The 23958-nt window shown below is 44.3% G+C and overlaps 1 protein-coding gene and 1 long non-coding RNA gene across 8 annotated transcripts in view; one reads left to right on the top strand and one right to left on the bottom strand.

Moving 5' to 3' along the window:
• The window catches only part of LOC135333950 (sushi, von Willebrand factor type A, EGF and pentraxin domain-containing protein 1-like), a 39599-nt gene that overhangs the window by 15081 nt on the left and 560 nt on the right, over positions 1 to 23958 (top strand). The window contains exons 1-26 of one of the 5 annotated variants that reach the window (XM_064528975.1): positions 12455 to 12929; positions 12985 to 13708; positions 13762 to 13926; positions 14007 to 14342; positions 14543 to 14751; positions 14876 to 15041; positions 15105 to 15284; positions 15355 to 15525; positions 15596 to 15772; positions 15908 to 16081; positions 16177 to 16350; positions 16415 to 16576; positions 16633 to 16956; positions 17058 to 17231; positions 17547 to 17711; positions 19059 to 19394; positions 19548 to 19706; positions 19768 to 19941; positions 20973 to 21137; positions 21193 to 21363; positions 21518 to 21853; positions 22019 to 22360; positions 22526 to 22867; positions 23033 to 23374; positions 23495 to 23659; positions 23739 to 23909. In XM_064528975.1, the coding sequence (XP_064385045.1) occupies positions 12573 to 12929; positions 12985 to 13708; positions 13762 to 13926; positions 14007 to 14342; positions 14543 to 14751; positions 14876 to 15041; positions 15105 to 15284; positions 15355 to 15525; positions 15596 to 15772; positions 15908 to 16081; positions 16177 to 16350; positions 16415 to 16576; positions 16633 to 16956; positions 17058 to 17231; positions 17547 to 17711; positions 19059 to 19394; positions 19548 to 19706; positions 19768 to 19941; positions 20973 to 21137; positions 21193 to 21363; positions 21518 to 21853; positions 22019 to 22360; positions 22526 to 22867; positions 23033 to 23374; positions 23495 to 23659; positions 23739 to 23909 (6361 nt within the window). In that variant the 5' untranslated portion in view covers positions 12455 to 12572. Of the gene's footprint in view, positions 1 to 6333; positions 6514 to 6581; positions 6765 to 6822; positions 6982 to 7042; positions 7205 to 7265; positions 7437 to 7587; positions 7930 to 8090; positions 8427 to 8583; positions 8749 to 8809; positions 8981 to 9131; positions 9474 to 9602; positions 9945 to 10105; positions 10271 to 10331; positions 10503 to 10652; positions 10989 to 11085; positions 11251 to 11318; positions 11484 to 11540; positions 11931 to 12454; positions 12930 to 12984; positions 13709 to 13761; positions 13927 to 14006; positions 14343 to 14542; positions 14752 to 14875; positions 15042 to 15104; positions 15285 to 15354; positions 15526 to 15595; positions 15773 to 15907; positions 16082 to 16176; positions 16351 to 16414; positions 16577 to 16632; positions 16957 to 17057; positions 17232 to 17546; positions 17712 to 17776; positions 17939 to 17993; positions 18165 to 18316; positions 18659 to 18828; positions 18994 to 19058; positions 19395 to 19547; positions 19707 to 19767; positions 19942 to 20972; positions 21138 to 21192; positions 21364 to 21517; positions 21854 to 22018; positions 22361 to 22525; positions 22868 to 23032; positions 23375 to 23494; positions 23660 to 23738; positions 23910 to 23958 lie in introns of those variants that run through there. The other 4 variants (XM_064528976.1, XM_064528977.1, XM_064528978.1 and 1 more) reach the window with 4 other exon arrangements.
• LOC135333961 (uncharacterized) lies at positions 4398 to 6119 on the bottom strand. 3 transcript variants are annotated; one of them, XR_010394150.1, is made up of 6 exons: positions 5738 to 6119; positions 5590 to 5631; positions 5264 to 5338; positions 4905 to 4978; positions 4596 to 4660; positions 4398 to 4536 (listed from the first exon to the last, which is right to left on the bottom strand). It is a non-coding gene; the product is annotated as an uncharacterized LOC135333961 (long non-coding RNA). The 3 variants fall into 3 exon arrangements; XR_010394148.1 differs by having other exon boundaries at positions 5590 to 5688; XR_010394149.1 differs by having other exon boundaries at positions 4905 to 5165; positions 5590 to 5688.

Here is a 23958-nt window from a genome sequence, read left to right on the forward strand (position 1 = left end):
AGTTCGCCTATACCTTCTTAATCATGACAATGATGAGCAGGCTGAGGTACTGAAGAATGAATATTGTGCCATAGTGAGCTCTAGCTGTATAAATTTCAGCTGTATGTGGATCAACTTACTTTAGTTGCAACAAACCACATGCATTATATAGATAATTACTATAATATCAGGACTGTGTCTCGTGGATCTGCTGGACTCTGCAGAGGAGCCCCACCCCATTTCACTGTCTGAACCAGGAGGGCCCTGCCCCCCTGGTTTTCAGAGTGGGGGGGGGCAACTCAGCCCCCCCTGGTTCTTACGGCCCTGCCCTTGGGTACAAATCCAATATAGATCTACCCTTGATATCCATGGTACAACTACATTTGATCATTATAATATTTGTTGTGCATTAATCATTTAAATCCCCTTCCCCTCCTGCAGCCCCTGCGTGTGACAATGAAGGTGAAGTGTTCAAGTATACGTGTGCCTCGGCTTGTCCATCCATGCAAAGACTCCACCTCACTCTGCATAGCCCTCTGCAGCATGTCACTCTAGATCTGGCTGCTCCTGTCCTCTGTAACAGTCTTAAAAGAGACACAGTTGAAATGCATCAACCCTGACCAATTTCCATCTCCATTTACCTGAAATAAATGGAATTGTTTCGAAACGGCTCTAATGTACAACTGAGTGATATCGGTGAAGGCGATAATAGATTAATATTTCGGGCGGATTTAACTGATTGTTGCCAAGCAAGGAGGATCGGAAATTGTAACGGACCCGACAAATTGAAAATTTGTTGTGTGAGCCTGATCATGATGGGAGATAAGACAGAGGAGATAAAGTTATTCGATTGAATCGTCATGCAGCCTACTGCACTGGGAAGCAGCTCTGCCAGGACTACTCTATTGTGCATAATTATATAGAACTTGAATAAAAAATGTACTCAGCATAGAAACTGAAACTGGCGTAGTAGATCTAGACTAGTAACTGACAAAGTTTGAACTAAAATACATGAAAAGTACTATTTTGCCCTGTCTACATGCCTCTATTTTTGTGCTCTATAATTATTATCTCAGGACACCAATGTGGTGAATTGGTAACCACATAATTATTGTTCAATACATAATGTACATATTTCTTTGATATAGGGACAGTCCCATTGTCACATGGCTTTAGGTCAGTAAAAGCACAGCTCTTTGATATGATATTAAAAAATGCTAGATCTATAGATCTATAGAAAGTTCCATTCCATACATTTATTCAGTGGTAGATCTATATATATATATCTACAGCAGGCTAGCTAGGCTATGACAGTGATGAATTTGTGGATTCTTGCTGTTTCTGCTGCTCTGGTGGTGCAAGTGTCTGCACTGGTTCCAATATGTCAACCATCAGATCCCCATGGTTACTGCATTAGCCAGGGTGTTGACAACTGTGCACCAGAGGATCGCTTGGTCACCTCGTCCACTGACCAATGTCGAACTAGCTCCAGATTTTCACCTGATCACATCCCTCCCCCGGAGTGGGAGCTGATGTTTGACTCTTATGACTACGAGAGCTTGGTGGGGCCAGTGTTCCTCAGCAGAGAGTTTGATAATGATGGAGATGTGTCGGTGAGACAAAATGTAGCGATATTTATGTAATTAAGTATCCTTTCTTTCATTGCAGACAGTGGCTGATCAGTGGGAGGATCGAGGTGGTATCTGTCAGCGTGGTTTGAGAGTGTGTGCCTATACATTGGGAGCTCAAGACAACTGGGTGTTCTCCCCTCACATCAAATACCCCCCAGGAAGTACTACCCTTGGTGGGGGTCTACCAACAGAGATCTATCTCAATGTCTCCTTCAGATTCACTCAGTGTAGTAGATCTAGTCCCTGCGTGAATAACTTTGCAGATCTATACAGATATGACACAAACAGCATTGCCTCAGAGAGTGTCCGAACAGACAAACGCAATTATCTCTCCACTCCGTTGTTTGGAACAGGAACAGAGAGGACAACATCTCGATTGGATCAGTCAGAGAGCAGTGTAACTGTTTCAGATACAAGAACTCTTACCATTACTTCTCCCTCCTCCTCGAGAACCAATGGATTCCATTTTGGCATCAGAGACTCTGGAAATTGTGGCCAAATTAACCGAATCTACTTCTACTACACACCTTGTAAGGAACGACAAGATGGACTGGTCAACTATCCTGAGCTTGTTCGTCCCCCTAGCGGCTCTCCACCAAACGAGGGCATGGCTTGCTGTGCTCCCAACTCTCACCCCACCACCTCTCTCACCTTCAGAGCTCACAGTGCCACTGATGGAACTACTGGTGATGAAGGATGTGAGCGCAACGTAAGGTGTGAGTGTGATGCTGGGTACAGATTGATCATGAATGCCAATGGAACACATCGATGTGAAGGTATTCTATTGAGTAATTGTTTTCATGCATGCAATTCATTTATTCCACAATAGAATGCCCTTCTGGAACCTATCGCTCTCGGACTGATGACCAAGGCACTTGTCTAGATTGTCCAATGAACACAGCAATGGATGTGGAGGGTGCTGAAATTTGCAGCTGTCTGGATGAATTCTTCAGAGATGAGGACACTAACGAAGGCCCTGGAGTGACGTGTACAAGTGAGTTCAAAGAAAACTCTTATATTTCCATTAATTGAGATGACCCTCCCCTCACAGCTCCCCCTGGTCCAGTAACTGACCTCAAAACAACCGCCATCACTTCCACTAGTGTTACACTTGAATGGACCAGACCTCAGGTCACCGGAAGAGATGACTTCTACTACACATATCAGATCTTTGATCCCGACCACATTTTACCTGACACTCCTAGGAGATTGTCTTTCACTGCGTCATCACCAAAAATAACATTCCGACTAACTGGTTTGCGGCCTGTGACACCTTTCACTTTTAGGATCATTACCCATAATGGAGTCAGTGATGAGGACAAGGAAAATGCAGCCCTAAGAAAAGTTGAGCTTGTAGTAAAGACCAGAGAAGGTGGTAAGTAAACGGCTGCTAATTGCTAATTAATTGTAGTTTACATTGATCACTTTTTTCTGGTTAATCAAATGTCTAAAAGTTATTTTGTTCCTCCCAAGGCAATACAGTATGGACACTATCTAATTAAGTATGGGTGATTAAATTTCCATGTGTTATGTTTTAAATGTAGGAAGTACTAATTGTAAAGTCCTTTTTACAGTCCCATGGCAATTAATTTCAGCGTGCCATGCATTTCACACCCTCCCCCCCTCACACACCACACACCATGCACACACACACACACTACACACCATGCACACACACACAGTACCGAGTGCACCGAGGAATGTCAGGGTGTTCACCGATGTAGTGGTGTGGGGACCTCCTCAGAATCCAAACGGCATTATTACCGGCTATGAAGTCAAGTTCAGTGGCTCTTCAGGGTCAGAAAGTGTCAACAAGGAAGCTTCAGAGAGCTATCACATCATAAGTGATACTGATCTCAGTCGCCTGCAAGGTTCCATTGAAGTTGAGGTGAGCTAATTCATACCTGTTTTACCAAAACAGGCCTGTAACTTTATTGCATGGGATGCCTTTATAATTAATTGGAGTCCCTCTGTTGTACAATAGTGATTTCGAAATGGCCAACCTCTATAGCATTTTGTAGCTCTTTGTTAGCGCTCTATCCAACTATATACGCTTAAATCAACCCCTGTGACCTACAGGTAAGAGCAAAGACAAGAGCTGGGTTCGGAGACTATAGCTCACCTCAAAGTGTAAATCCTGGTGGCATTAGCTCAGTCACTACTTCGCCCCCTTGTCCATGTACACCAGATCCACGTAAGTTAGTGCTTCAATTTCAATTACTCATATCATACGTAGTTCATCACTTGTGCAGCTGTGAAATTTCTTCTGAATGGCAAGATATACACTGATGGCGATACTGTACTGATACCAGACATTGGAGAGGGAGATGACGGTCTACTGTGTGTGACTGAGTATGAGAACTGCTGCAGCAATTCAGTCGCTCGGTTCTACTATCCCGACGGTAGAGTTGTCGGGTTCTCCTCCAGAAGTTCACTGTACCAGAACAGAGGGGAGCAGCTGGTTCGGTTGAACAAGAGGGACGGTAGCCTCTCCCCTACTGGTCGCTACAGATGTGATATTCCTGATGATAAGGGAGTGACACAGAGCATCTTCATCAACATTATTAGTGAGTCAACTCACCACTGGTCTTGTAAGAGTTATAATACACTGTAAAAACAAGTGGGTTGTTTCAACACTGACACGCGTGTCATTTGATTGTCCCTCCAAATGACATGCTACACGTGTGTCAAATTGAAGGTGTGTCGATTTGACCCACTTCTAGCGGGTCATTTTGGCACGTGTTATTAATCATTCCAATTAACGCCATTTCAATCTCATAAAACAATAAACAATAATGACGAGTCTATAGCATAATTATAATAACTGAAAATGAAACAGAAGTGTTTGCAAAACTTGCATGCATGCATCCAGTTAATTATAAGTCTTTACTACAGTCCTTTAGTCCTTTGAACTTGTACTTCATACCTAAAATAATGGTGAAAAAAATATTATAAGTTGTAAACGCATTGTATGAAATTACATACCTATTTCAGACCAGTATTAAGATTCAGACAGCTAGTTCACTTGGAGGGTGGTTAGGAAGGCCTACCTGCAGAAGAATAATTATGCTGATGAGCTACAATAATAAAACTCAAATTTGTAAATGCCTTGACAACGGCTAGAAAAAAGAAACAGACCGCAAAAATTAATGTTAGAGCAGTTTGAGGATGGTTAAGAGGGCCTACATGTAGAATAATAGCATACAAATCCAATGTGTGTATGTGTTGTGGCAAAAAATGTGGTAAAACTTGTATGTATGGTTTTATAATAAATTAAATTGATAGGAAACGTACCTCAAATTTGTGCCCTGACAGGGACCAGTATTAAGATTCAGACAGCTAGCTCACTTGGAGGGTGGATGGCCTACCTGCAGAATAATAACTCAGAATAATTATGCTGATGTACTTAAATTTGTGTAAATGCCTTGACAACGGCTAGAAAAAAGAATCAGACCGCAAAAATAAATGTTAGAGAAAGCGGAAAGAACCAACTTCCCCAGTGATCAAACACTCTATGAAGAGAGACTCGAGAAGTTTGAGGATAGTTAAGAGGGCCTACATGTAGAATAATAGCATACAAATCCAATGTGTGTATGTGTTGTGGTGGTAAAACTTGTATGTGCTATAATAAATTAAATTGATAGGAAATGTACCTCAAATTTGTGCCCTGACAGGAACCAGTATATATTAAGATTCAGACAGCTAGCTCGGTGGTTAGGATGGCCTACCTGCAGAATAATAACTCAGAATAATAATAATTATGCTGATGACAATAATAGTACACTCAAATTTGTGTAAATGCCTTGACAACAGCTAGAAAAAAGAATCAGACCGCACAAATAAATGTTAGAGCAGTTAGAGGATAGTGTTAAGAGGGCCTACATGTAGCATACAAACCAATGTGTGTATGTGTTGTGGTGGTAAAACTTGTATGTATTAATATAATAGCTATAACAAATTAAATTGATAGGAAACATACCTTTGAGCCCTCTGTTTCGTACACTATCACAATCGAAGGAGTCTGCCATTGTTGAGAAAGGAGAATTACTGACTCATCAGCCAAAAAAACAAGTAGAGTCTATTAATTCTGCAATAATTAGTCTTTTTAATAGAGAATATAAACCTACCACGGGTAGTTTCAGAGTTGAGAGTGGTTTCAGCAGTTCAATTCTTTGAAGTAAACAGTTGTCTCGACTGTACTGTACTATATACTTGGTTGAACTAACTAGCTAGCTACCATTTAAACAGTCTCACTCGTTGCTATGTCACATTTGTTGCCAGGGCCAGGGGGAATATGAAGTATGATTTTTACAAGTGATTGTGTTATCACTTGTAACAATCATGTTTATATGTAATGTATATAAGAAACGACACATGTGTAATGGGTCGTTTTCATTCAGTGGGTCAAAACGACATACTTTTAGCTGTGATAAACCTTTCTAGAGGGTAAATAACACACTTTAAGCAGTTTGGCACATGTGTAACACGCTACACACGTGCTGTAATGGCACATCTCTTTTTACAGTGTAGCCTCATTAAATTGATTAATTTATTTGTTAAACTATTTATTTTCTTCACTGATAGATCCCGACCCAATCTGCCCTCCACCCCCACCCCCTCCGATTGGAACGTGCCCTCCTCCCGTACAATGCCCTACTGTACCTAGTAAGAATGGACTGCAATGCATTAATGGCAGACACATTAATTATTACTTTTCCTATAGCCTCTGACAATTGTCAATCACTTTCATCTCCGACCAATGGAAGAGTATCAGCTTCTTCAACAGCTTTCGGTAGCACCGCCACCTACTCTTGTAACCTAGGTTACTCTCTTGTGGGGGCCTCCACACGCAGCTGTGAATCACAGGGAAGTGCATGGAGCGGAAACACACCTTCTTGTCAAGGTCCGTGTCACATGTTGTGTTTTTGGGTCAGCTCTTGTGTTGTTTGATTATTATTAATTTGTCCATAGCTGCAGTACGGGAGTGTCCTAGTCTGACTAGTCCCACTAATGGAAGGGTACTCGTGTCTTCAAGATCTTCCGGAGGGATTGCTACCTACATCTGTAACACTGGCTACACTCTGAGTGGCTCATCAAGGCGGACCTGTTTGTCTAATGGGCAGTGGAGTGGATCTGTTGCCATATGCCGTCCGGGTAAGCTAATGTAAAAGTAGTCTCAATCATGCTCACCACTAATGTACTTTTGTCGCAGAATCACAAGCATGCCCAGTCTTAACAAATCCTGTGAATGGAAATGTTGCAATACTTGGAAGCATTGCTACCTACACCTGTAACCCTGGCTACACTAGGGTGGGCTCCAATGCACGTCTCTGCCAATCCAGGACATGGACTGGAACTGCTCCAACTTGCGGTGAGTGTGAAATCTTCCATATTATGCAAACAGTTGTGAAGGATGATCTTTGTATTCACAGTGAGACCATGTCCAACCCTCCCCCCTCCTATCAATGGAAGAGTGTCCATTAGTGGAGATAGGACAGCTACCTACACCTGTTCCACTGGCTACACTCTGAGTGGCTCCTCTACACGTACCTGTCAGACCAATGGAGCGTGGAGTGGAACTACACCAACATGCGGTGAGTTCTATTAATTATTGGAATCTCCAAACAATTAATTTAAATTTCAACCACCATGCAGTACAATGTCCTCTATTATTTCAACCATCTGGTGGAACTGTGACGATAACTTCACGAGCCCCTAGGGGCATAGCCTTCTACAGATGCAACACTGGTAATAACCTGATTGGCTCCTCTACACGTTCCTGTCAGACTGATGGAACATGGAGTGGAAATGCTCCAACTTGTCAAGGTGATTGTGATGTTGGCAAGTGTTGTCATGGCTTTTTACATTGTTCTTACAAGCTGGTGTACAAGCTAAATGTAATTGTTTTCTCACAGTCTCTGTATTGTAAAATGTAAATAACAACTGAAGCTCAACAACATCTTTCCCCCCATACCAGCACGTGCACCACAATGCCCCACTCTCCCCCCTCCTCTCAATGGAAGAGTGTCTGCTAGCGGAGGTACAGCTACCTACACCTGTTCCACTGGCTACACCCTGAGTGGCTCCTCTACACGTACCTGTCAGACCAATGGAGCATGGAGTGGAACTGCACCAACATGCGGTGGAGTACAATGCCCTGAACTATCTCATCCATCTGGTGGAACTGTGACGATATTTTCACGAGCTCCTGGAGGCATAGCCTTCTACAGATGTAACACTGGCAATAATCTGATTGGCTCCTCTACACGTTCCTGTCAGACCGATGGAACATGGAGTGGAAATGCTCCAACTTGTCAAGGTGATTATTGATTGTGATGTTGGCAAGTGTTGTCATGGCTTTTTACATTGTTCCTACAAGCTGGTGTACAAGCTAAATGCAATTGTTTTCTCACAGTCTTTGTATTGTAAAATGTAAATAGCAACTGAAGCTCAACAACTTATTTCTCTCATGCATACCAGCACCACAATGCCCCACTCTCCCCCCTCCTCTCAATGGAAGAGTGTCTGCTAGCGGAGGTACAGCTACCTACACCTGTTCCACTGGCTACACTCTGAGTGGCTCCTCTACACGTACCTGTCAGACCAATGGAGCATGGAGTGGAACTGCACCAACATGCGGTGGAGTACAATGCCCTGAACTATCTCATCCATCTAGTGGAACTGTGACGATATTTTCACGAGCCCCTAGGGGCATAGCCTTCTACAGATGTAACACTGGCAATAATTTGATTGGCCCCTCTACACGTTCCTGTCTTATATCTGGAGCATGGAGTGGAAATGCTCCAACTTGTCAAGGTGATTGTGATGTTGGCAAGAGTTGCCACGGCTTAATATAATTATATGTACAATTAAGCTGTTTCTCACAGTCTAATATGATGTGTTTGTCTTGTATTTTAATTTCGGTGTAAATAGACAATGACTGAAGCTCAACAATATATTTCCCCCATACCAGCACGTGCACCACAATGCCCCACTCTCCCCCCTCCTCTCAATGGAAGAGTGTCTGCTAGCAGAGGTACAGCTACCTACACCTGTTCCACTGGCTACACTCTGAGTGGCTCCTCTACACGTACCTGTCAGACCAATGGAGCGTGGAGTGGAACTACACCAACATGCGGTGAGTTCTATTAATTATTGGAATCTCCAAAAAATTAATTTAAATTTCAACCACCATGCAGTACAATGTCCTCTATTATTTCAACCATCTGGTGGAACTGTGACGATAACTTCACGAGCCCCTGGGGGCATAGCCTTCTACAGATGCAACACTGGTAATAATCTGATTGGCTCCTCTACACGTTCCTGTCAGACTGATGGAACTTGGAGTGGAAATGCTCCAACTTGTCAAGGTGATTATAATGTTGGCAAGTGTCGTCATGGCTTTTTACATTGTTCCTACAAGCTGGTGTACAAGCTAAATGTAATTGTTTTCTCACGGTCTTTGTATTGTAAAATGTAAATAGCAACTGAAGCTCAGCAACATCTTTCCCCCCATACCAGCACGTGCACCACAATGCCCCACTCTCCCCCCTCCTCTCAATGGAAGAGTGTCTGCTAGCGGAGGTACAGCTACCTACACCTGTTCCACTGGGTACATTCTGAGTGGCTCCTCTGCACGTACCTGTCAGACCAATGGAGCGTGGAGTGGAACTGCACCAACATGCGGTGGACTACAATGCCCTGAACTATCTCATCCGTCTGGTGGAACTGTGACGATATTTTCACGAGCCCCTAGGGGCATAGCCTTCTACAGGTGTAACACTGGCAATAATCTGATTGGCCCCTCTACACGTTCCTGTCTTATATCTGGAGCATGGAGTGGAAATGCTCCAACTTGTCAAGGTGATTGTGATATTGGGAAGTGTTGTCACGGCTTTTATGTTTACAAGCTGTTTAATTGTTTTCTCACAGTCTGTGTTTTGATTTCTATGTAAATATAGACTGCTCAACAATGTATTTCTCCCATACCAGTACGTGCACCACAATGCCCCACTCTCCCCCCTCCTCTCAATGGAAGAGTGTCTGCTAGCGGAGGTACAGCTACCTATACTTGTTTCACTGGCTACACTCTGAGTGGCTCCTCTACACGTACCTGTCAGACCAATGGAGCGTGGAGTGGAACTGCACCAACATGCAGTGGAGTACAATGCCCTGAACTATCTCATCCATCTGGTGGAACTGTGACGATAACTACACGAACCCCTAGGGGCATAGCTTTTTACAGATGTAACACTGGTAATAATCTGGTTGGCTCCGTTACACGTTCCTGTCAGACCGATGGAACATGGAATGGAAATGCTCCAACTTGTCAAGGTGATTGTGATGTTGACAAGTGTTGTCACCGGCTTTTAACATTGTACTTATGTACAAGCTGTTCAATTCTTTTCTCACAGTCTAATATGTTGTGTTTGTTGTATTTTGATTCGATGTAAATAGACAATGACTGAAGCTCAACAACTTTCCCCCCATACCAGCACGTGCACCACAATGCCCCACTCTCCCCCCTCCTCTCAATGGAAGAGTGTCTGCTAGCGGAGGTACAGCTACCTACACCTGTTCCACTGGCTACACTCTGAGTGGCTCCTCTACACGTACCTGTCAGACCAATGGAGCGTGGAGTGGAACTACACCAACATGCAGTAAAATCTATCACTAATTTGAATCTCCAAACAATTACTTTTAATTTCAACCACTATGCAGTACAATGTCCTCTATTATCTCAACCATCTGGTGGAACTGTGACGATAACTTCACGAGCCCCTGGGGGCATAGCCTTCTACAGATGTAACACTGGCAATAATCTGATTGGCTCCTCTACACGTTCCTGTCAGACCGATGGAACATGGAGTGGAAATGCTCCAACTTGTCAAGGTGATTGTGATGTTGGCAAGTGTTGTCATGGCTTTTTACATTGTTCCTACAAGCTGGTGTACAAGCTAAATGTAATTGTTGTCTCACGGTCTTTGTATTGTAAAATGTAAATAGCAACTGACGCTCAACAACTTCTTCCCCCCATACCAGCACCACAATGCCCCACTCTTCCCCCTCCTCTCAATGGAAGAGTTTCTGCTAGCGGAGGTACAGCTACCTATACTTGTTTCACTGGCTACACTCTGAGTGGCTCCTCTACACGTACCTGTCAGACCAATGGAGCGTGGAGTGGAACTGCACCAACATGCGGTGGAGTACAATGCCCTGAACTATCTCATCCATCTGGTGGAACTGTGACGATAACTACACGAACCCCTAGGGGCATAGCCTTTTACAGATGTAACACTGGTAATAATCTGGTTGGCTCCGTTACACGTTCCTGTCAGACCGATGGAACATGGAGTGGAAATGCTCCAACTTGTCAAGGTGATTTTGGTAGTGTTGGCTTAAATAAGTTATCTAATAATTATGTTGTGCATTGATTGTATGTAAATTATTACTGAAGCTCTTTTCTCCATACCAGCACCACAATGCTCCACTCTCCTCCCTCCTCTCAATGGAAGAGTGTCTGCTAGTGGAGGTACAGCTACCTACACCTGTTCCACTGGCTACACTCTGAGTGGTTTCTCTACACGTACCTGTGTATTTAGTGGGCGGTGGAGTGGAAATGCACCTACTTGCCAACGAGGTATTAATTGCGCTTGTTGTATTTTATGCTGTTCTATCTTCTCACTCTTTCGAATTCGTTACCTACAGTGCAATGTCCAGTCCTACCTACTCCCACTAATGGAGGAGTATTATCTCCTTCAAGAGCTGTAGGAAGTTTCGCCATCTACACTTGTAACCCTGGCTACATTCTGAGTGGCTCTTCAAGGCGGACCTGTCTGACCAATGGAGTTTGGAGTGGATCACAACCAACTTGTAAGCAGCCTCAATACCACAAAGTGTTGTGTATACCATATTTGTCCTAATTCTTAGGTGCCACGGGGTTCATGCTAAGAGGAGAAACCTTTGCTAATACCAGTAGTATCTCCCTCGAAGATATCGGTGAAACTGATGAAGCTCTCATCTTCCAAACAGAAATTAAGGATTGCTGCAGGGTGCAAAAGATCGGACAATGTTACGATCCCAACGGTGTTGAATTGGGGACTAAAGCAACCAGGAATGAAATGTATCGCAATCGTGATTCACAAATGGTTCGACTCAATAAGGTTGATGTATTCACTGGTCAAGCTGCAATCCCTGGACTGTACTGTTGTACTGTGCCCAACAACGATGGTAACCTTCACCGAATATGTGCTAACATTATAGCTTGATTTGCCAAAACTGACTATAAGTATTAATGCAATAATAATTCGAATTCTTAAATCTGCTAAGTGGGCTCTCGTACGACCATACTATACTATACTACTATCTATGGTACGACAACTTGGTATTCTTGAGCGTTTATATTATCTGTCTTGTATTACGTCTCCTGTTAGTCTATGAGTCGTAGTAGTTTAAAACTATCGTTGCTACACCTGCTATATTAAGACAGGAGTCAAAGAAACAAGGAAAGTGCAGCAACAACTGGAACTTTGTGACTAATCTTAGTTTCTGGCTTATTACTTCGAGTATGACTATGCTACTCACTTTCTAGTATCACTGAGTATTGTTAGCATCATTTCCTACTAGTATAAAAGGCTATGATCGTTTGCAGCCTTTTGGCTTAGCTAGGATAGCTAGCTACTTTCTCTCAAGTTTCAACGGAATTGGAGGTTACAAAGAAAATTAATTAACAATCGTGACCAACCTCCTCTGCACAGTATACCCTACGTACTAGCCTCGATTCAAGGCCGCTTTAGACTTGAGTCGAGGCTACCTACGTGAGGAGCGTCCAAGATTCTGCAGTTGGAGAGCATTGCATGCATTACTTTTGGTGGCCATGCAAGGATTCTCAGGAGCTTTGGGCTCAGGGGGTTTATACCCATCAACCCCGACCTGAGGGAGTACAATCTACCCCGAGGGAGAATGACCATAAAACTCATTTGTGCAGTAAACTTTTGCATTTGCATGCAGTGCAAGATGATTCACTGGAGTGTCATTCTTTGCCTAACATTGGCAGCCTTGGTCTACAGCCAACACTGTCAACCACCAGATCCTCATGGTTACTGCATTAGCAGCCAGGGTGTTGACAACTGTGCACCAGAGGATCGATTGGTTTCCTCACCAATTGACCTATGTCACACCAGTTTCCGATTTACACCTGATCACAATGACATCCTAATTCCCCCGGAGTGGGAGCTGATGTTTGACTCTTATGACTACGAGAGCTTGGTGGGGCCAGTGTTCCTCAGCAGAGAGTTTGATAATGATGGAGATGTGTCGGTGAGACAAAATGTTGCAATACTTGTGTAATTAAGTATCCTTTCCTTCATTGCAGGCAGTGGCTGATAAGTGGGAGGATCGAGGTGGTGTCTGTCAACGTGGTTTGAGAGTGTGTGCCTATGAGTTGGGAGCTCAAGACAACTGGGTGTTCTCTCCTCACATCAAATACCCCCCAGGAAGTACTACCCTTGGTGGGGGTCTACCAACAGAGATCTACCTAAAAGTTTCCTTCAGATTCACTCAGTGTAATGGTGCCTGTGTGAATAACTTTGCTGATCTATTCAGATATGACACAAACAGCATTGCCTCAGAGAGTGTCCGAACAGACAAAAGATATTACGTTAACAGTCCATTTTTTGGAAAAGGAACAGAGATGACAACATCTCTATTGGATCAGACAGGGAGCAGTGGGACTGTTTCAGATACTAGAACTCTTACCATTGCTTCTCCCTCCTCCTCGAGAACCAATGGATTCCATTTTGGCATCAGAGACTCTGGAAATTGTGGCCAAATTAACCGAATCTACTTCTACTACACACCTTGTAAGGAACGACAAGATGGACTGGTCAACTATCCTGAGCTTGTTCGTGCCCCCAGCGGCTCTCCACCAAACGAGGGCATGGCTTGCTGTGCTCCCAACTCTCACCCCACCCCCTCTCTCACCTTCAGAGCTCACAGTGCCACTGATAGAACTACTGGTGATGAAGGATGTGAGCGCAACGTAAGGTGTGAGTGTGATGCTGGGTACATACTGAATGCAGATGGAACAGGATGTCAAGGTACGTATAACTGAGTTATTTATGCCACACAATTCATATAAGTGTCCACGTAGGTTGCCCCGCTGGAACTTATCGCTCTCTGACTGGTTCCCAAGAGAGCTGCGCCATTTGCCCTAAGAAAACAGCATTAGATCTGGAGTTTGCTCCAATTTGTAGCTGTATAAATGGATTTTTTAGAGACGAGGACACTAACGAAGGCCCTGGAGTGGATTGTACAAGTGAGTTCAAAAAAATATCTTACTTACATTGAATTACTGTTACTGGCAGTGTTTAAGTTGAGATGACCCTCCCCTCACAGCTCCCCCTGGTCCAGTAACTGACCTCAAAACAACCGCCAACACTGCCACTAGTGTTACACTTGAATGGACCAGACCCGAAGTCACCGGAAGAGATGACTTCTACTACACATATCAGATCTTTGATCCCGACCACATTTTACCTGACAATGTTACTAATTTGTCAGACACTGTGCCATACACTGCATCATCACCAAAAATAACATTCACAGTAACTGGCTTGCGGCCTGTGACACCTTTCACATTTAGGATCATTACTAATAATGGAGTCAGTGATGAGAACAAGGAAAATGCAGCCTTGAGAAAAGTTGAGCTTGTAGTAAAGACCAAAGAAGGTGGTAAGTAAACTGCCGCTAATTAATTGTTATCTTGCATTAATCAATTTGTGCCTCCCAAGGCAATAGCTGTAGACATGTTTAATTAATGTCATGTTTAAATTAATTAAAGCAAGTGGGTATGGCATGTTTACAGATCCACGACAAACGTTCCAAGCATTTCACATTTGCTCTCCCTTACTCTCCCCCTCACACACACACAGTACCGAGTGCACCGAGAGATGTCAGGGTGTTCACCGATGTAGTGGTGTGGGGACCTCCTAAGAATCCAAACGGCATTATTACCGGCTATAAAGTCAAGTTCAGTGGCTCTTTGTCAGGGTCACAAAGTGTCGGTAAGGAAGCTTCAGAGAGCTATCACGTCATAAGTGATACTGATCTCAGCCGCCTGGAAGGTACCGTTAAAATTGAGGTGAGCTAATTCATATGTCATACCACTGCGACCTACGTACATAGCTATCATATCATATTACACTAATCACATTACACTAATCACATTACACTAATCATAATTATTACATAATTATTACACACAGGTAAAAGCAATGACATCAGTTGGGTTCGGAGACAATAGCCAACCTCAAGTGTTAATTCGTGGTGGCATTACCCCAGTCCCTACCCCGCCTTCTTGTCCAAATCCAATAAGAACATGCCCCCCTCCCGTACTATGCCCCGTCTGCAGAGAGTGCCCTAGTGTGCCTAGTAAGAATGGACTTCATTGATACATTGCATGCAGACATCAACATTTCGATTTCTTTCCTATAGCCCCTGACAATTGCCTATCACTTTCATCTCCGACCAATGGAAGAGTATCAGCTTCTTCAACAGCTGTTGGTAGCACCGCCACCTACTCTTGTAACCCAGGTTACTCTCTTGTGGGGGCCTCCACACGCAGCTGTGAATCACAGGGAAGTGCATGGAGCGGAAACACACCTTCTTGTCAAGGTCCGTATCACATGTTGTGTTTTTGGGTCAGCTCTTGTGTCGTTTGATATACCCTATTCTATTGCTGCAGTACGGGAGTGTCCTAGTCTAACTATTCCCAGTAATGGAAGGGTGCTCGTGTCTTCAAGATCTTCCGGAGGTACAGCTACCTACACTTGTTCCACTGGCTACACTCTGAGTGGCTCATCGAGGAGGACCTGTCAGACCAATGGAGCCTGGAGTGGAACGGCACCATCTTGTGGTAAGAGTATTTAGTAATGATCTATCGAATCTCTACGTAACTGTACTACTTCCTTTGCCACACTATGCAGCAGTGCAATGCCCGACTCTCTCTAATCCCACTAATGGAAGAGTGTCTGTTCCTTCAAGAGCTGTGGGATCGAGGGCTACATATTCATGCAACACTGGCTACACTCTGAGTGGCTCCTCAAGTCTCACCTGTTTATCTAATGGGGCTTGGAGTGGATCTGTTCCAATATGCAGTTCTGGTAATTGAATCTCACTTGTGTATAATTATAGTCACCAATCCAGTCTCAGACTAATGACTTGTATGAAGTGTTGAACTGCTAGTAACAGCATTTTCACGCTCTTCTCTTGCTTGTACTGCACTAATTTCCACATAGTGCTATGTCCTACTCTCCCTGATCCTGCTAATGGAGATGTGTCTGTGTCGTCAAGGACTGTCGGAGGCACAGCTACCTACACCTGTTCCACTGGCTACACACTCAGTGGCTCTTCAATGCAGACCTGTTTGCCTAGTGGGCAGTGGAGTGGATCCACTGCAATATGTCGTCTAGGTAAGCTATAGTATATATAAATCTCACTAGTATATAGTCTAGTCTCAATCATGCTCACCGCTACAATTGTTACATGTACTCTGTTCTGTACGCAGTGCAATGTCCGATTCTCTCTAATCCCACTAATGGAAGGGTGTCTGTTCCTTCAAGAGCTGTGGGATCGAGGGCTACATATTCATGCAACACTGGCTACACTCTGAGTGGCTCCTCAAGTCTTACCTGTTTGTCTAATGGGCAGTGGAGTGGATCTGTTCCAATATGCAGTTCTGGTAAGTGCGTCTCTCTCACACCAATCCAGTTGTATGACATGTGTACTGCTAATTTTTCAAACAGTGTTATGCCCCACTCTCCCCCCTCCTCTCAATGGAAGAGTGTCTGCTAGCGGAGGTACAGCTACCTACACTTGTAACACTGGCTACACTCTGAATAGCTCTGCACAACGTAACTGTCAGTCTAATGGGCAATGGAGTGGAACTGCACCATCTTGCAATCCAAGTAAGCCACATCTGCCTCGTATAGTTGCACAGCTAATTCATCCACTCCCCACCCAGTTCCTCGTATTAAGCTCAGTCTTGGAGGTAAAACTTACCTGAACAACTCGATAGTTTCTATGGCTGATATTGGAGAGGGAGATAACGCTCTATTGTGTGTGACTGACAACACTGAGTGCTGCCGCACAGGTGGCGATGGAGAGTTCTTCTATCCTGATGGTATAGCTGTCGGTTTCTCCATATCAAACTCGATATTCAGGAACAGAGGGGAACAGGTTATTCGTCTCAACAGAAGGAACGGTGCCACCTCTCCACTGGGTAGATACAGATGTGACATCCCTGATGCAAGTGGAGTGACAAGAAGTGTTTTCATCAATATTGGAGGTATGTTGTTTGCACGTGTACTTTTCTCCTAACTTCCTGTTTCTAGACTATTGTCAGGTGTACCCACAATTGCCATTATTAGTGTCTATTTCATTACACAGTGCCCCAGTGCCCTACTCTAAATTCCCCTCTGAATGGAAGGGTAACAACTTCCTCGAGGGCTATTGGAGATACAGCTGCATACTCCTGTAACATTGGTTACGCTCTCACTGGTTCATCGACCCGTACCTGTCAGTCTAGTGAAGTGTGGAGTGGAAGTGAACCCACTTGTCAAGGTTAGCTGCGAATATTGTTTTTCGACCTTAAACCATGGGCTAATATAATAATCGTATTAGGCTCAAAATTAATCTATCATCTATGAACATTAATACTACTACTTGAAAGGCGCTTTCTAAGCTGCCAGAAAATTTTGCAATTGATTCCACGCGGGAATTCAAGTTATGGTGACTGATTTATTGATTGCACATCCAGAGGAACACAAGTACATGAGTTCAGCATCTTTCAGCAGCCATAACTTTAATATCATTGATCCAAAGTCAATGAGCTTTCAAAATTGAAATTTCACTCTTGATGTATTTGTTCAATCACAGAATCACAAGCATGTCCAGTCCTACCAAATCCTGTTAATGGAAATGTTGCAATACTTGGAAGCATTGCTACCTACACCTGTAACCCTGGCTATACTAGGGTGGGCTCCAACGCACGCCTCTGCCAATCCCAATCCAGAACATGGACTGGAACTGCTCCAACTTGCGGTGAGTGTGAAACCTTCCATATTATGCAAACAGTTGTGAAGGATGATCTTTGTATTCACATGCAGTGAGATCATGTCCAACCCTCCCCCATCCTCTCAATGGAAGAGTGTCCGTTAGTGGAGATAGGACAGCTACCTACACCTGTTCCACTGGCTACACTCTGAGTGGCTCCTCTACACGTACCTGTCAGACCAATGGAGCGTGGAGTGGAACTACACCAACATGCGGTGAGTTCTATTAATTATTGGAATCTTCAAACAATTAATTTTAACCACCATGCAGTACAATGTCCTCTATTATTTCAACCATCTGGTGGAACTGTGACGATCTCTTCACGAGCCCCTGGGGGCATAGCCTTCTACAGATGTAACACTGGCAATAATCTGATTGGCCCCTCTACACGTTCCTGTCAAACAGATGGAACATGGAGTGGAAATGCTCCAACTTGTCAAGGTGATTATAATGTTGGCAAGTGTTGTCATGGCTTTTTACATTGTTCCTACAAGCTGGTGTGCAAGCTAAATGTAATTGTTTTCTCACAGTCTCTGTATTGTATAATGTAAATAGGCAACTGAAGCTCAACAACATCTTTCCCCCCATACCAGCACGTGCACCACAATGCCCCACTCTCCCCCCTCCTCTCAATGGAAGAGTGTCTACTAGCGGAGGTACAGCTACCTACACTTGTTCAACTGGCTACACTCTGAGTGGCTCCTCTACACGTTCCTGTCAGACCAATGGAGCGTGGAGTGGAGCTGCACCAACATGCGGTGGAGTACAATGCCCTGAACTATCTCATCCATCTGGTGGAACTGTGACGATAACTTCACGAGCCCCTAGGGGCATAGCCTTCTACAGATGTAACACTGGTAATAATCTGATTGGCTCCTCTACACGTTCCTGTCAGACCGATGGAACATGGAATGGAAATGCTCCAACTTGTCAAGGTGATTGTGATGTGTTGACAAGTGTTGTCATGGCTTTTAACGTTGTACTTATGTACAAGCTGTTCAATTGTTTTCTCACAGTCTAATATGATGTGTTTTTCTTGTAGTATTTTGATTCGATGTAAATAGACAATGACTGAAGCTCAACAACATCTTTCCCCCCCTATCAGCACGTGCACCACAATGCCCCACTCTCCCCCCTCCTCTCAATGGAAGAGTGTCTGCTAGCGGAGGTACAGCTACCTACACCTGTTCCACTGGCTACACTCTGAGTGGTTCCTCTACACGTACCTGTCAGACCGATGGAGCGTGGAGTGGAGCTGCACCAACATGCGGTGAGTGTGAATTCTTCCATATTATACAAACAGTTGCGAAGGATGATCTTTGTATTCACACGCAGTGAGACCATGTCCAACCCTCCCCCATCCTCTCAATGGAAGAGTGTCTGCTAGCGGAGGTACAGCTACCTACACCTGTTCCACTGGCTACACTCTGAGTGGCTCCTCTACACGTTCCTGTCAGACCAATGGAGCGTGGAGTGGAGCTGCACCAACATGCGGTGGAGTACAATGCCCTGAACTATCTCATCCATCTGGTGGAACTGTGACGATAACTTCACGAGCCCCTAGGGGCATAGCCTTCTACAGATGTAACACTGGTAATAATCTGATTGGCTCCTCTACACGTTCCTGTCAGACCGATGGAACATGGAATGGAAATGCTCCAACTTGTCAAGGTGATTGTGATGTGTTGGCAGGTGTCGTCATGGCTTTTTACATTGTTCCTACAAGCTGGTGTACAAGCTAAATGTAATTGTTTTCGCACGGACTTTGTATTGTAAAATGTAAATAGCAATACTGAGACTCATCAACTTCTTCCCCCATACCAGCACCACAATGCCCCACTCTCCCCCCTCCTCTCAATGGAAGAGTGTCTGCTAGCGGAGGTACAGCTACCTACACCTGTTCCACTGGCTACACTCTGAGTGGCTCCTCTACACGTACCTGTCAGACCAATGGAGCGTGGAGTGGAACTGCACCAACATGCGGTAAAATCTATCAATAATTTGAATCTCCAAACAATTACTTTTAATTTCAACCACCATGCAGTGCAATGTCCTCTATTACCTCAACCATCTGGTGGAACTGTGACGATATTTTCACGAGCCCCTGGGAGGGGCATAGCCTTCTATAGATGTAACACTGGCAATAATCTGATTGGCTCCTCTACACGTTCCTGTCTTATATCTGGAATATGGAGTGGAAGTGCTCCAACGTGTCAAGGTGATTGTGATGTTGGCAAGTCACGGTTTTTAACATAATTATATTTCCCACCTACTACACTTTTGCCATGTAGTCTAGTGGGGTTTAACTGTTATAAATTGGCACCTCAGGGCTACAAGGGAAAATATGGCTCATAAATTGGCACCTCAAGCATATGCAGTAAAAATAAATTAATGGTGTTTTCGATGAATGAAAATGTCTTGCATGAGAAACAAAATGTCATACTGAATGAAAACATAGAGACAGAGGGTGTAGTCTGTAGACTAGTTCATCAAAAATTCTGCTGTGTGCTTGCAGAAGGAGCTGCTTTAGAGACACTCTGGGAGAGGGCTAGGGCTCAGGCTGAGCCTTGCTCACTAGCACCACGCACTGCACTAGGCCTGTTCAGCTTCTGTATTTAAATAAAAAGAAGCCAGTTTAGTAATAATGGTTATTTTAAGCTTACCTTTGCTTGCCTACTAGCCTGGCATAGCTGAAGAGAGCTGGTCTAGACACCGTCTAGAGCTAGCTGTGTTGTTTCTTCTGGCTGGTTGCTGCGCAGTAAGTGGAGGGAGGGGCTGACTAATTGAACCGTGGCAGAGAGGGGGAGTGGCTCTGTACCGTTCACTTTAAGGGAGGGGCTGGCTGCTCATATTCTGTCCAGGCTGCGCAAGGATTTGAGTGTGGACAGCAGCCCTGGTGTGAACGAGCTCGCTTTTGCTAGTTGTCTTCTTGTTTGAATAGTGTTGCTATGTGGTAGTCATGCAGCTTGATGCATAGCAACCAGTCAGCCAATCAGATGAGACATATATCAATTAATTCACAGTGCCTCGGGGTTTATGACAGTAAACCACACCTCCCCCTCGGGCTTACGCCCTCGTAGTCGGGAGGTTTACTGTCATAAACCCCTCTACACTGTACATTAACTAATACATAATATGTACGTGTTTAATTGTTTTCTCACAGTTTAATATGTTGTATTTGTCTTGTATTTTGATTTCGATGTAAATAGACAATGACTGAAGCTCAGCAATATCTTTTCCCCATACCAGCACGTGCACCACAATGCCCCACTCTCCCCCCTCCTCTCAATGGAAGAGTGTCTGCTAGCGGAGGTACAGCTACCTACACCTGTTCCACTGGCTACACTCTGAGTGGCTCCTCTACACGTACCTGTCAGACCAATGGAGCGTGGAGTGGAACTACACCAACATGCGGTGAGTTCTATTAATTATTGGAATCTTCAAACAATTAATTTTAACCACTATGCAGTACAATGTCCTCTATTATTTCAACCATCTGGTGGAACTGTGACGATCTCTTCACGAGCCCCTGGGGGCATAGCCATCTACAGATGTAACACTGGCAATAATCTGATTGGCTCCTCTACACGTTCCTGTCAAACAGATGGAACATGGAGTGGAAATGCTCCAACTTGTCAAGGTGATTATAATGTTGGCAAGTGTTGTCATGGCTTTTAACATTGTTCCTACAAGCTGGTGTACAAGCTAAATGTAATTGTTTTCTCACAGTCTCTGTATTGTAAAATGTAAATAGCAACTGAAGCTCAACAACATGCATATTTCACCCATACCAGCACCACAATGCCCCACTCTCTCCCCTCCTCTCAATGGAAGAGTGTCTGCTAGCGGAGGTACAGCTACTTACACCTGTTCCACTGGCTACACTCTGAGTGGCTCCTCTACACGTACCTGTCAGACCAATGGAGCGTGGAGTGGAACTACACCAACATGCGGTGGAGTACAATGCCCTGAACTATCTCATCCATCTGGTGGAACTGTGACGATAACTTCACGAGCCCCTAGGGGCATAGCCTTCTACAGATGTAACACTGGTAATAATCTGGTTGGCTCCGTTACACGTTCCTGTCAGACCGATGGAACATGGAATGGAAATGCTCCAACTTGTCAAGGTGATTGTGATGTTGACAAGTGTTGTCATGGCTTTTAACGTTGTACTTATGTACAAGCTGTTCAATTGTTTTCTCACAGTCTAATATGATGTGTTTTTCTTGTATTTTGATTCGATGTAAATAGACAATGACTGAAGCTCAACAACATCTTTCCCCCCATACCAGCACGTGCACCACAATGCCCCACTCTCCCCCCTCCTCTCAATGGAAGAGTGTCTGCTAGCAGAGGTACAGCTACCTACACTTGTTCCACTGGCTACACTCTGAGTGGCTCCTCTACACGTACCTGTCAGACCAATGGAGCGTGGAGTGGAACTGCACCAACATGCGGTGGAGTACAATGCCCTGAACTATCTCATCCATCTGGTGGAACTGTGACGATAACTTCACGAGCCCCTAGGGGCATAGCCTTCTACAGATGTAACACTGGTAATAATCTGGTTGGCTCCGTTACACGTTCCTGTCAGACCGATGGAACATGGAATGGAAATGCTCCAACTTGTCAAGGTGATTGTGATGTTGACAAGTGTTGTCATGGCTTTTAACGTTGTACTTATGTACAAGCTGTTCAATTGTTTTCTCACAGTCTAATATGATGTGTTTTTCTTGTATTTTGATTCGATGTAAATAGACAATGACTGAAGCTCAACAACATCTCTCCCCCTATACCAGCACGTGCACCACAATGCCCCACTCTCCCCCCTCCTCTCAATGGAAGAGTGTCTGCTAGCGGAGGTATAGCTACCTACACTTGTTCCACTGGCTACACTCTGAGTGGCTCCTCTACACGTACCTGTCAGACCAATGGAGCGTGGAGTGGAACTGCACCAACATGCGGTGGAGTACAATGCCCTGAACTATCTCATCCATCTGGTGGAACTGTGACAATAACTTCACGAGCCCCTAGGGGCATAGCCTTCTACAGATGTAACACTGGTAATAATCTGGTTGGCTCCGTTACACGTTCCTGTCAGACCGATGGAACATGGAATGGAAATGCTCCAACTTGTCAAGGTGATTGTGATGTTGACAAGTGTTGTCATGGCTTTTAACGTTGTACTTATGTACAAGCTGTTCAATTGTTTTCTCACAGTCTAATATGATGTGTTTTTCTTGTATTTTGATTCGATGTAAATAGACAATGACTGAAGCTCAACAACATCTTTCCCCCCATACCAGCACGTGCACCACAATGCCCCACTCTCCCCCCTCCTCTCAATGGAAGAGTGTCTGCTAGCGGAGGTACAGCTACCTACACTTGTTCCACTGGCTACACTCTGAGTGGCTCCTCTACACGTACCTGTCAGACCAATGGAGCGTGGAGTGGAACTGCACCAACATGCGGTGGACTACAATGCCCTGAACTATCTCATCCATCTGGTGGAACTGTGACGATATTTTCACGAGCCCTTGGAGGCATAGCCTTCTACAGATGTAACACTGGTAATAATCTGGTTGGCTTCTCTTTTCTAACCTGTCAGACAGATGGAACATGGAATGGAAATGCTCCAACTTGTCAAGGTGATTGTGATGTAGGCATGGCTTTTATAAGCTGTTGTACAATTGATCTCTTACTGTCTGTTTGTATATTGCATTGAATAGACAATGACTGAAGCTTAACAATATCTTCCCCCATACCAGCACCACAATGCTCCACTCTCCCCCCTCCTCTCAATGGAAGAGTGTCTGCTAGCGGAGGTACAGCTACCTACACTTGTTCCACTGGCTACACTCTGAGTGGCTCCTCTACACGTACCTGTCAGACCAATGAAGCGTGGAGTGGAACTGCACCAACTTGCCAACGAGGTATGTTTTACATCAGTTGTATGTTGCTTGTTATAGTTTATGCTGTTCTATCCGCCCACTCATTCAATATCTCCCACAGCGCAAATATTATGTCCTGTCCTACCTAATCCCACTAATGGTGATGTGTCTATATCTACAAGATCTTCTGAAGGTATAGCTACCTACGCCTGTAACGCTGGTTACGCACTGAGTGGCTTGCAAAGACGCATTTGTGCGTCCAATGGAGTTTGGAGTGGATCACAACCAACTTGTAAGCAGCCTCAATACTACAAAGTGTTGTGTATACCATATTTGTCCTA

The sequence above is a fragment of the Halichondria panicea genome, chromosome 3, assembly GCF_963675165.1.
Source record: "Halichondria panicea chromosome 3, odHalPani1.1, whole genome shotgun sequence".
Classification (NCBI taxonomy): Eukaryota; Metazoa; Porifera; class Demospongiae; order Suberitida; family Halichondriidae; genus Halichondria; species Halichondria panicea.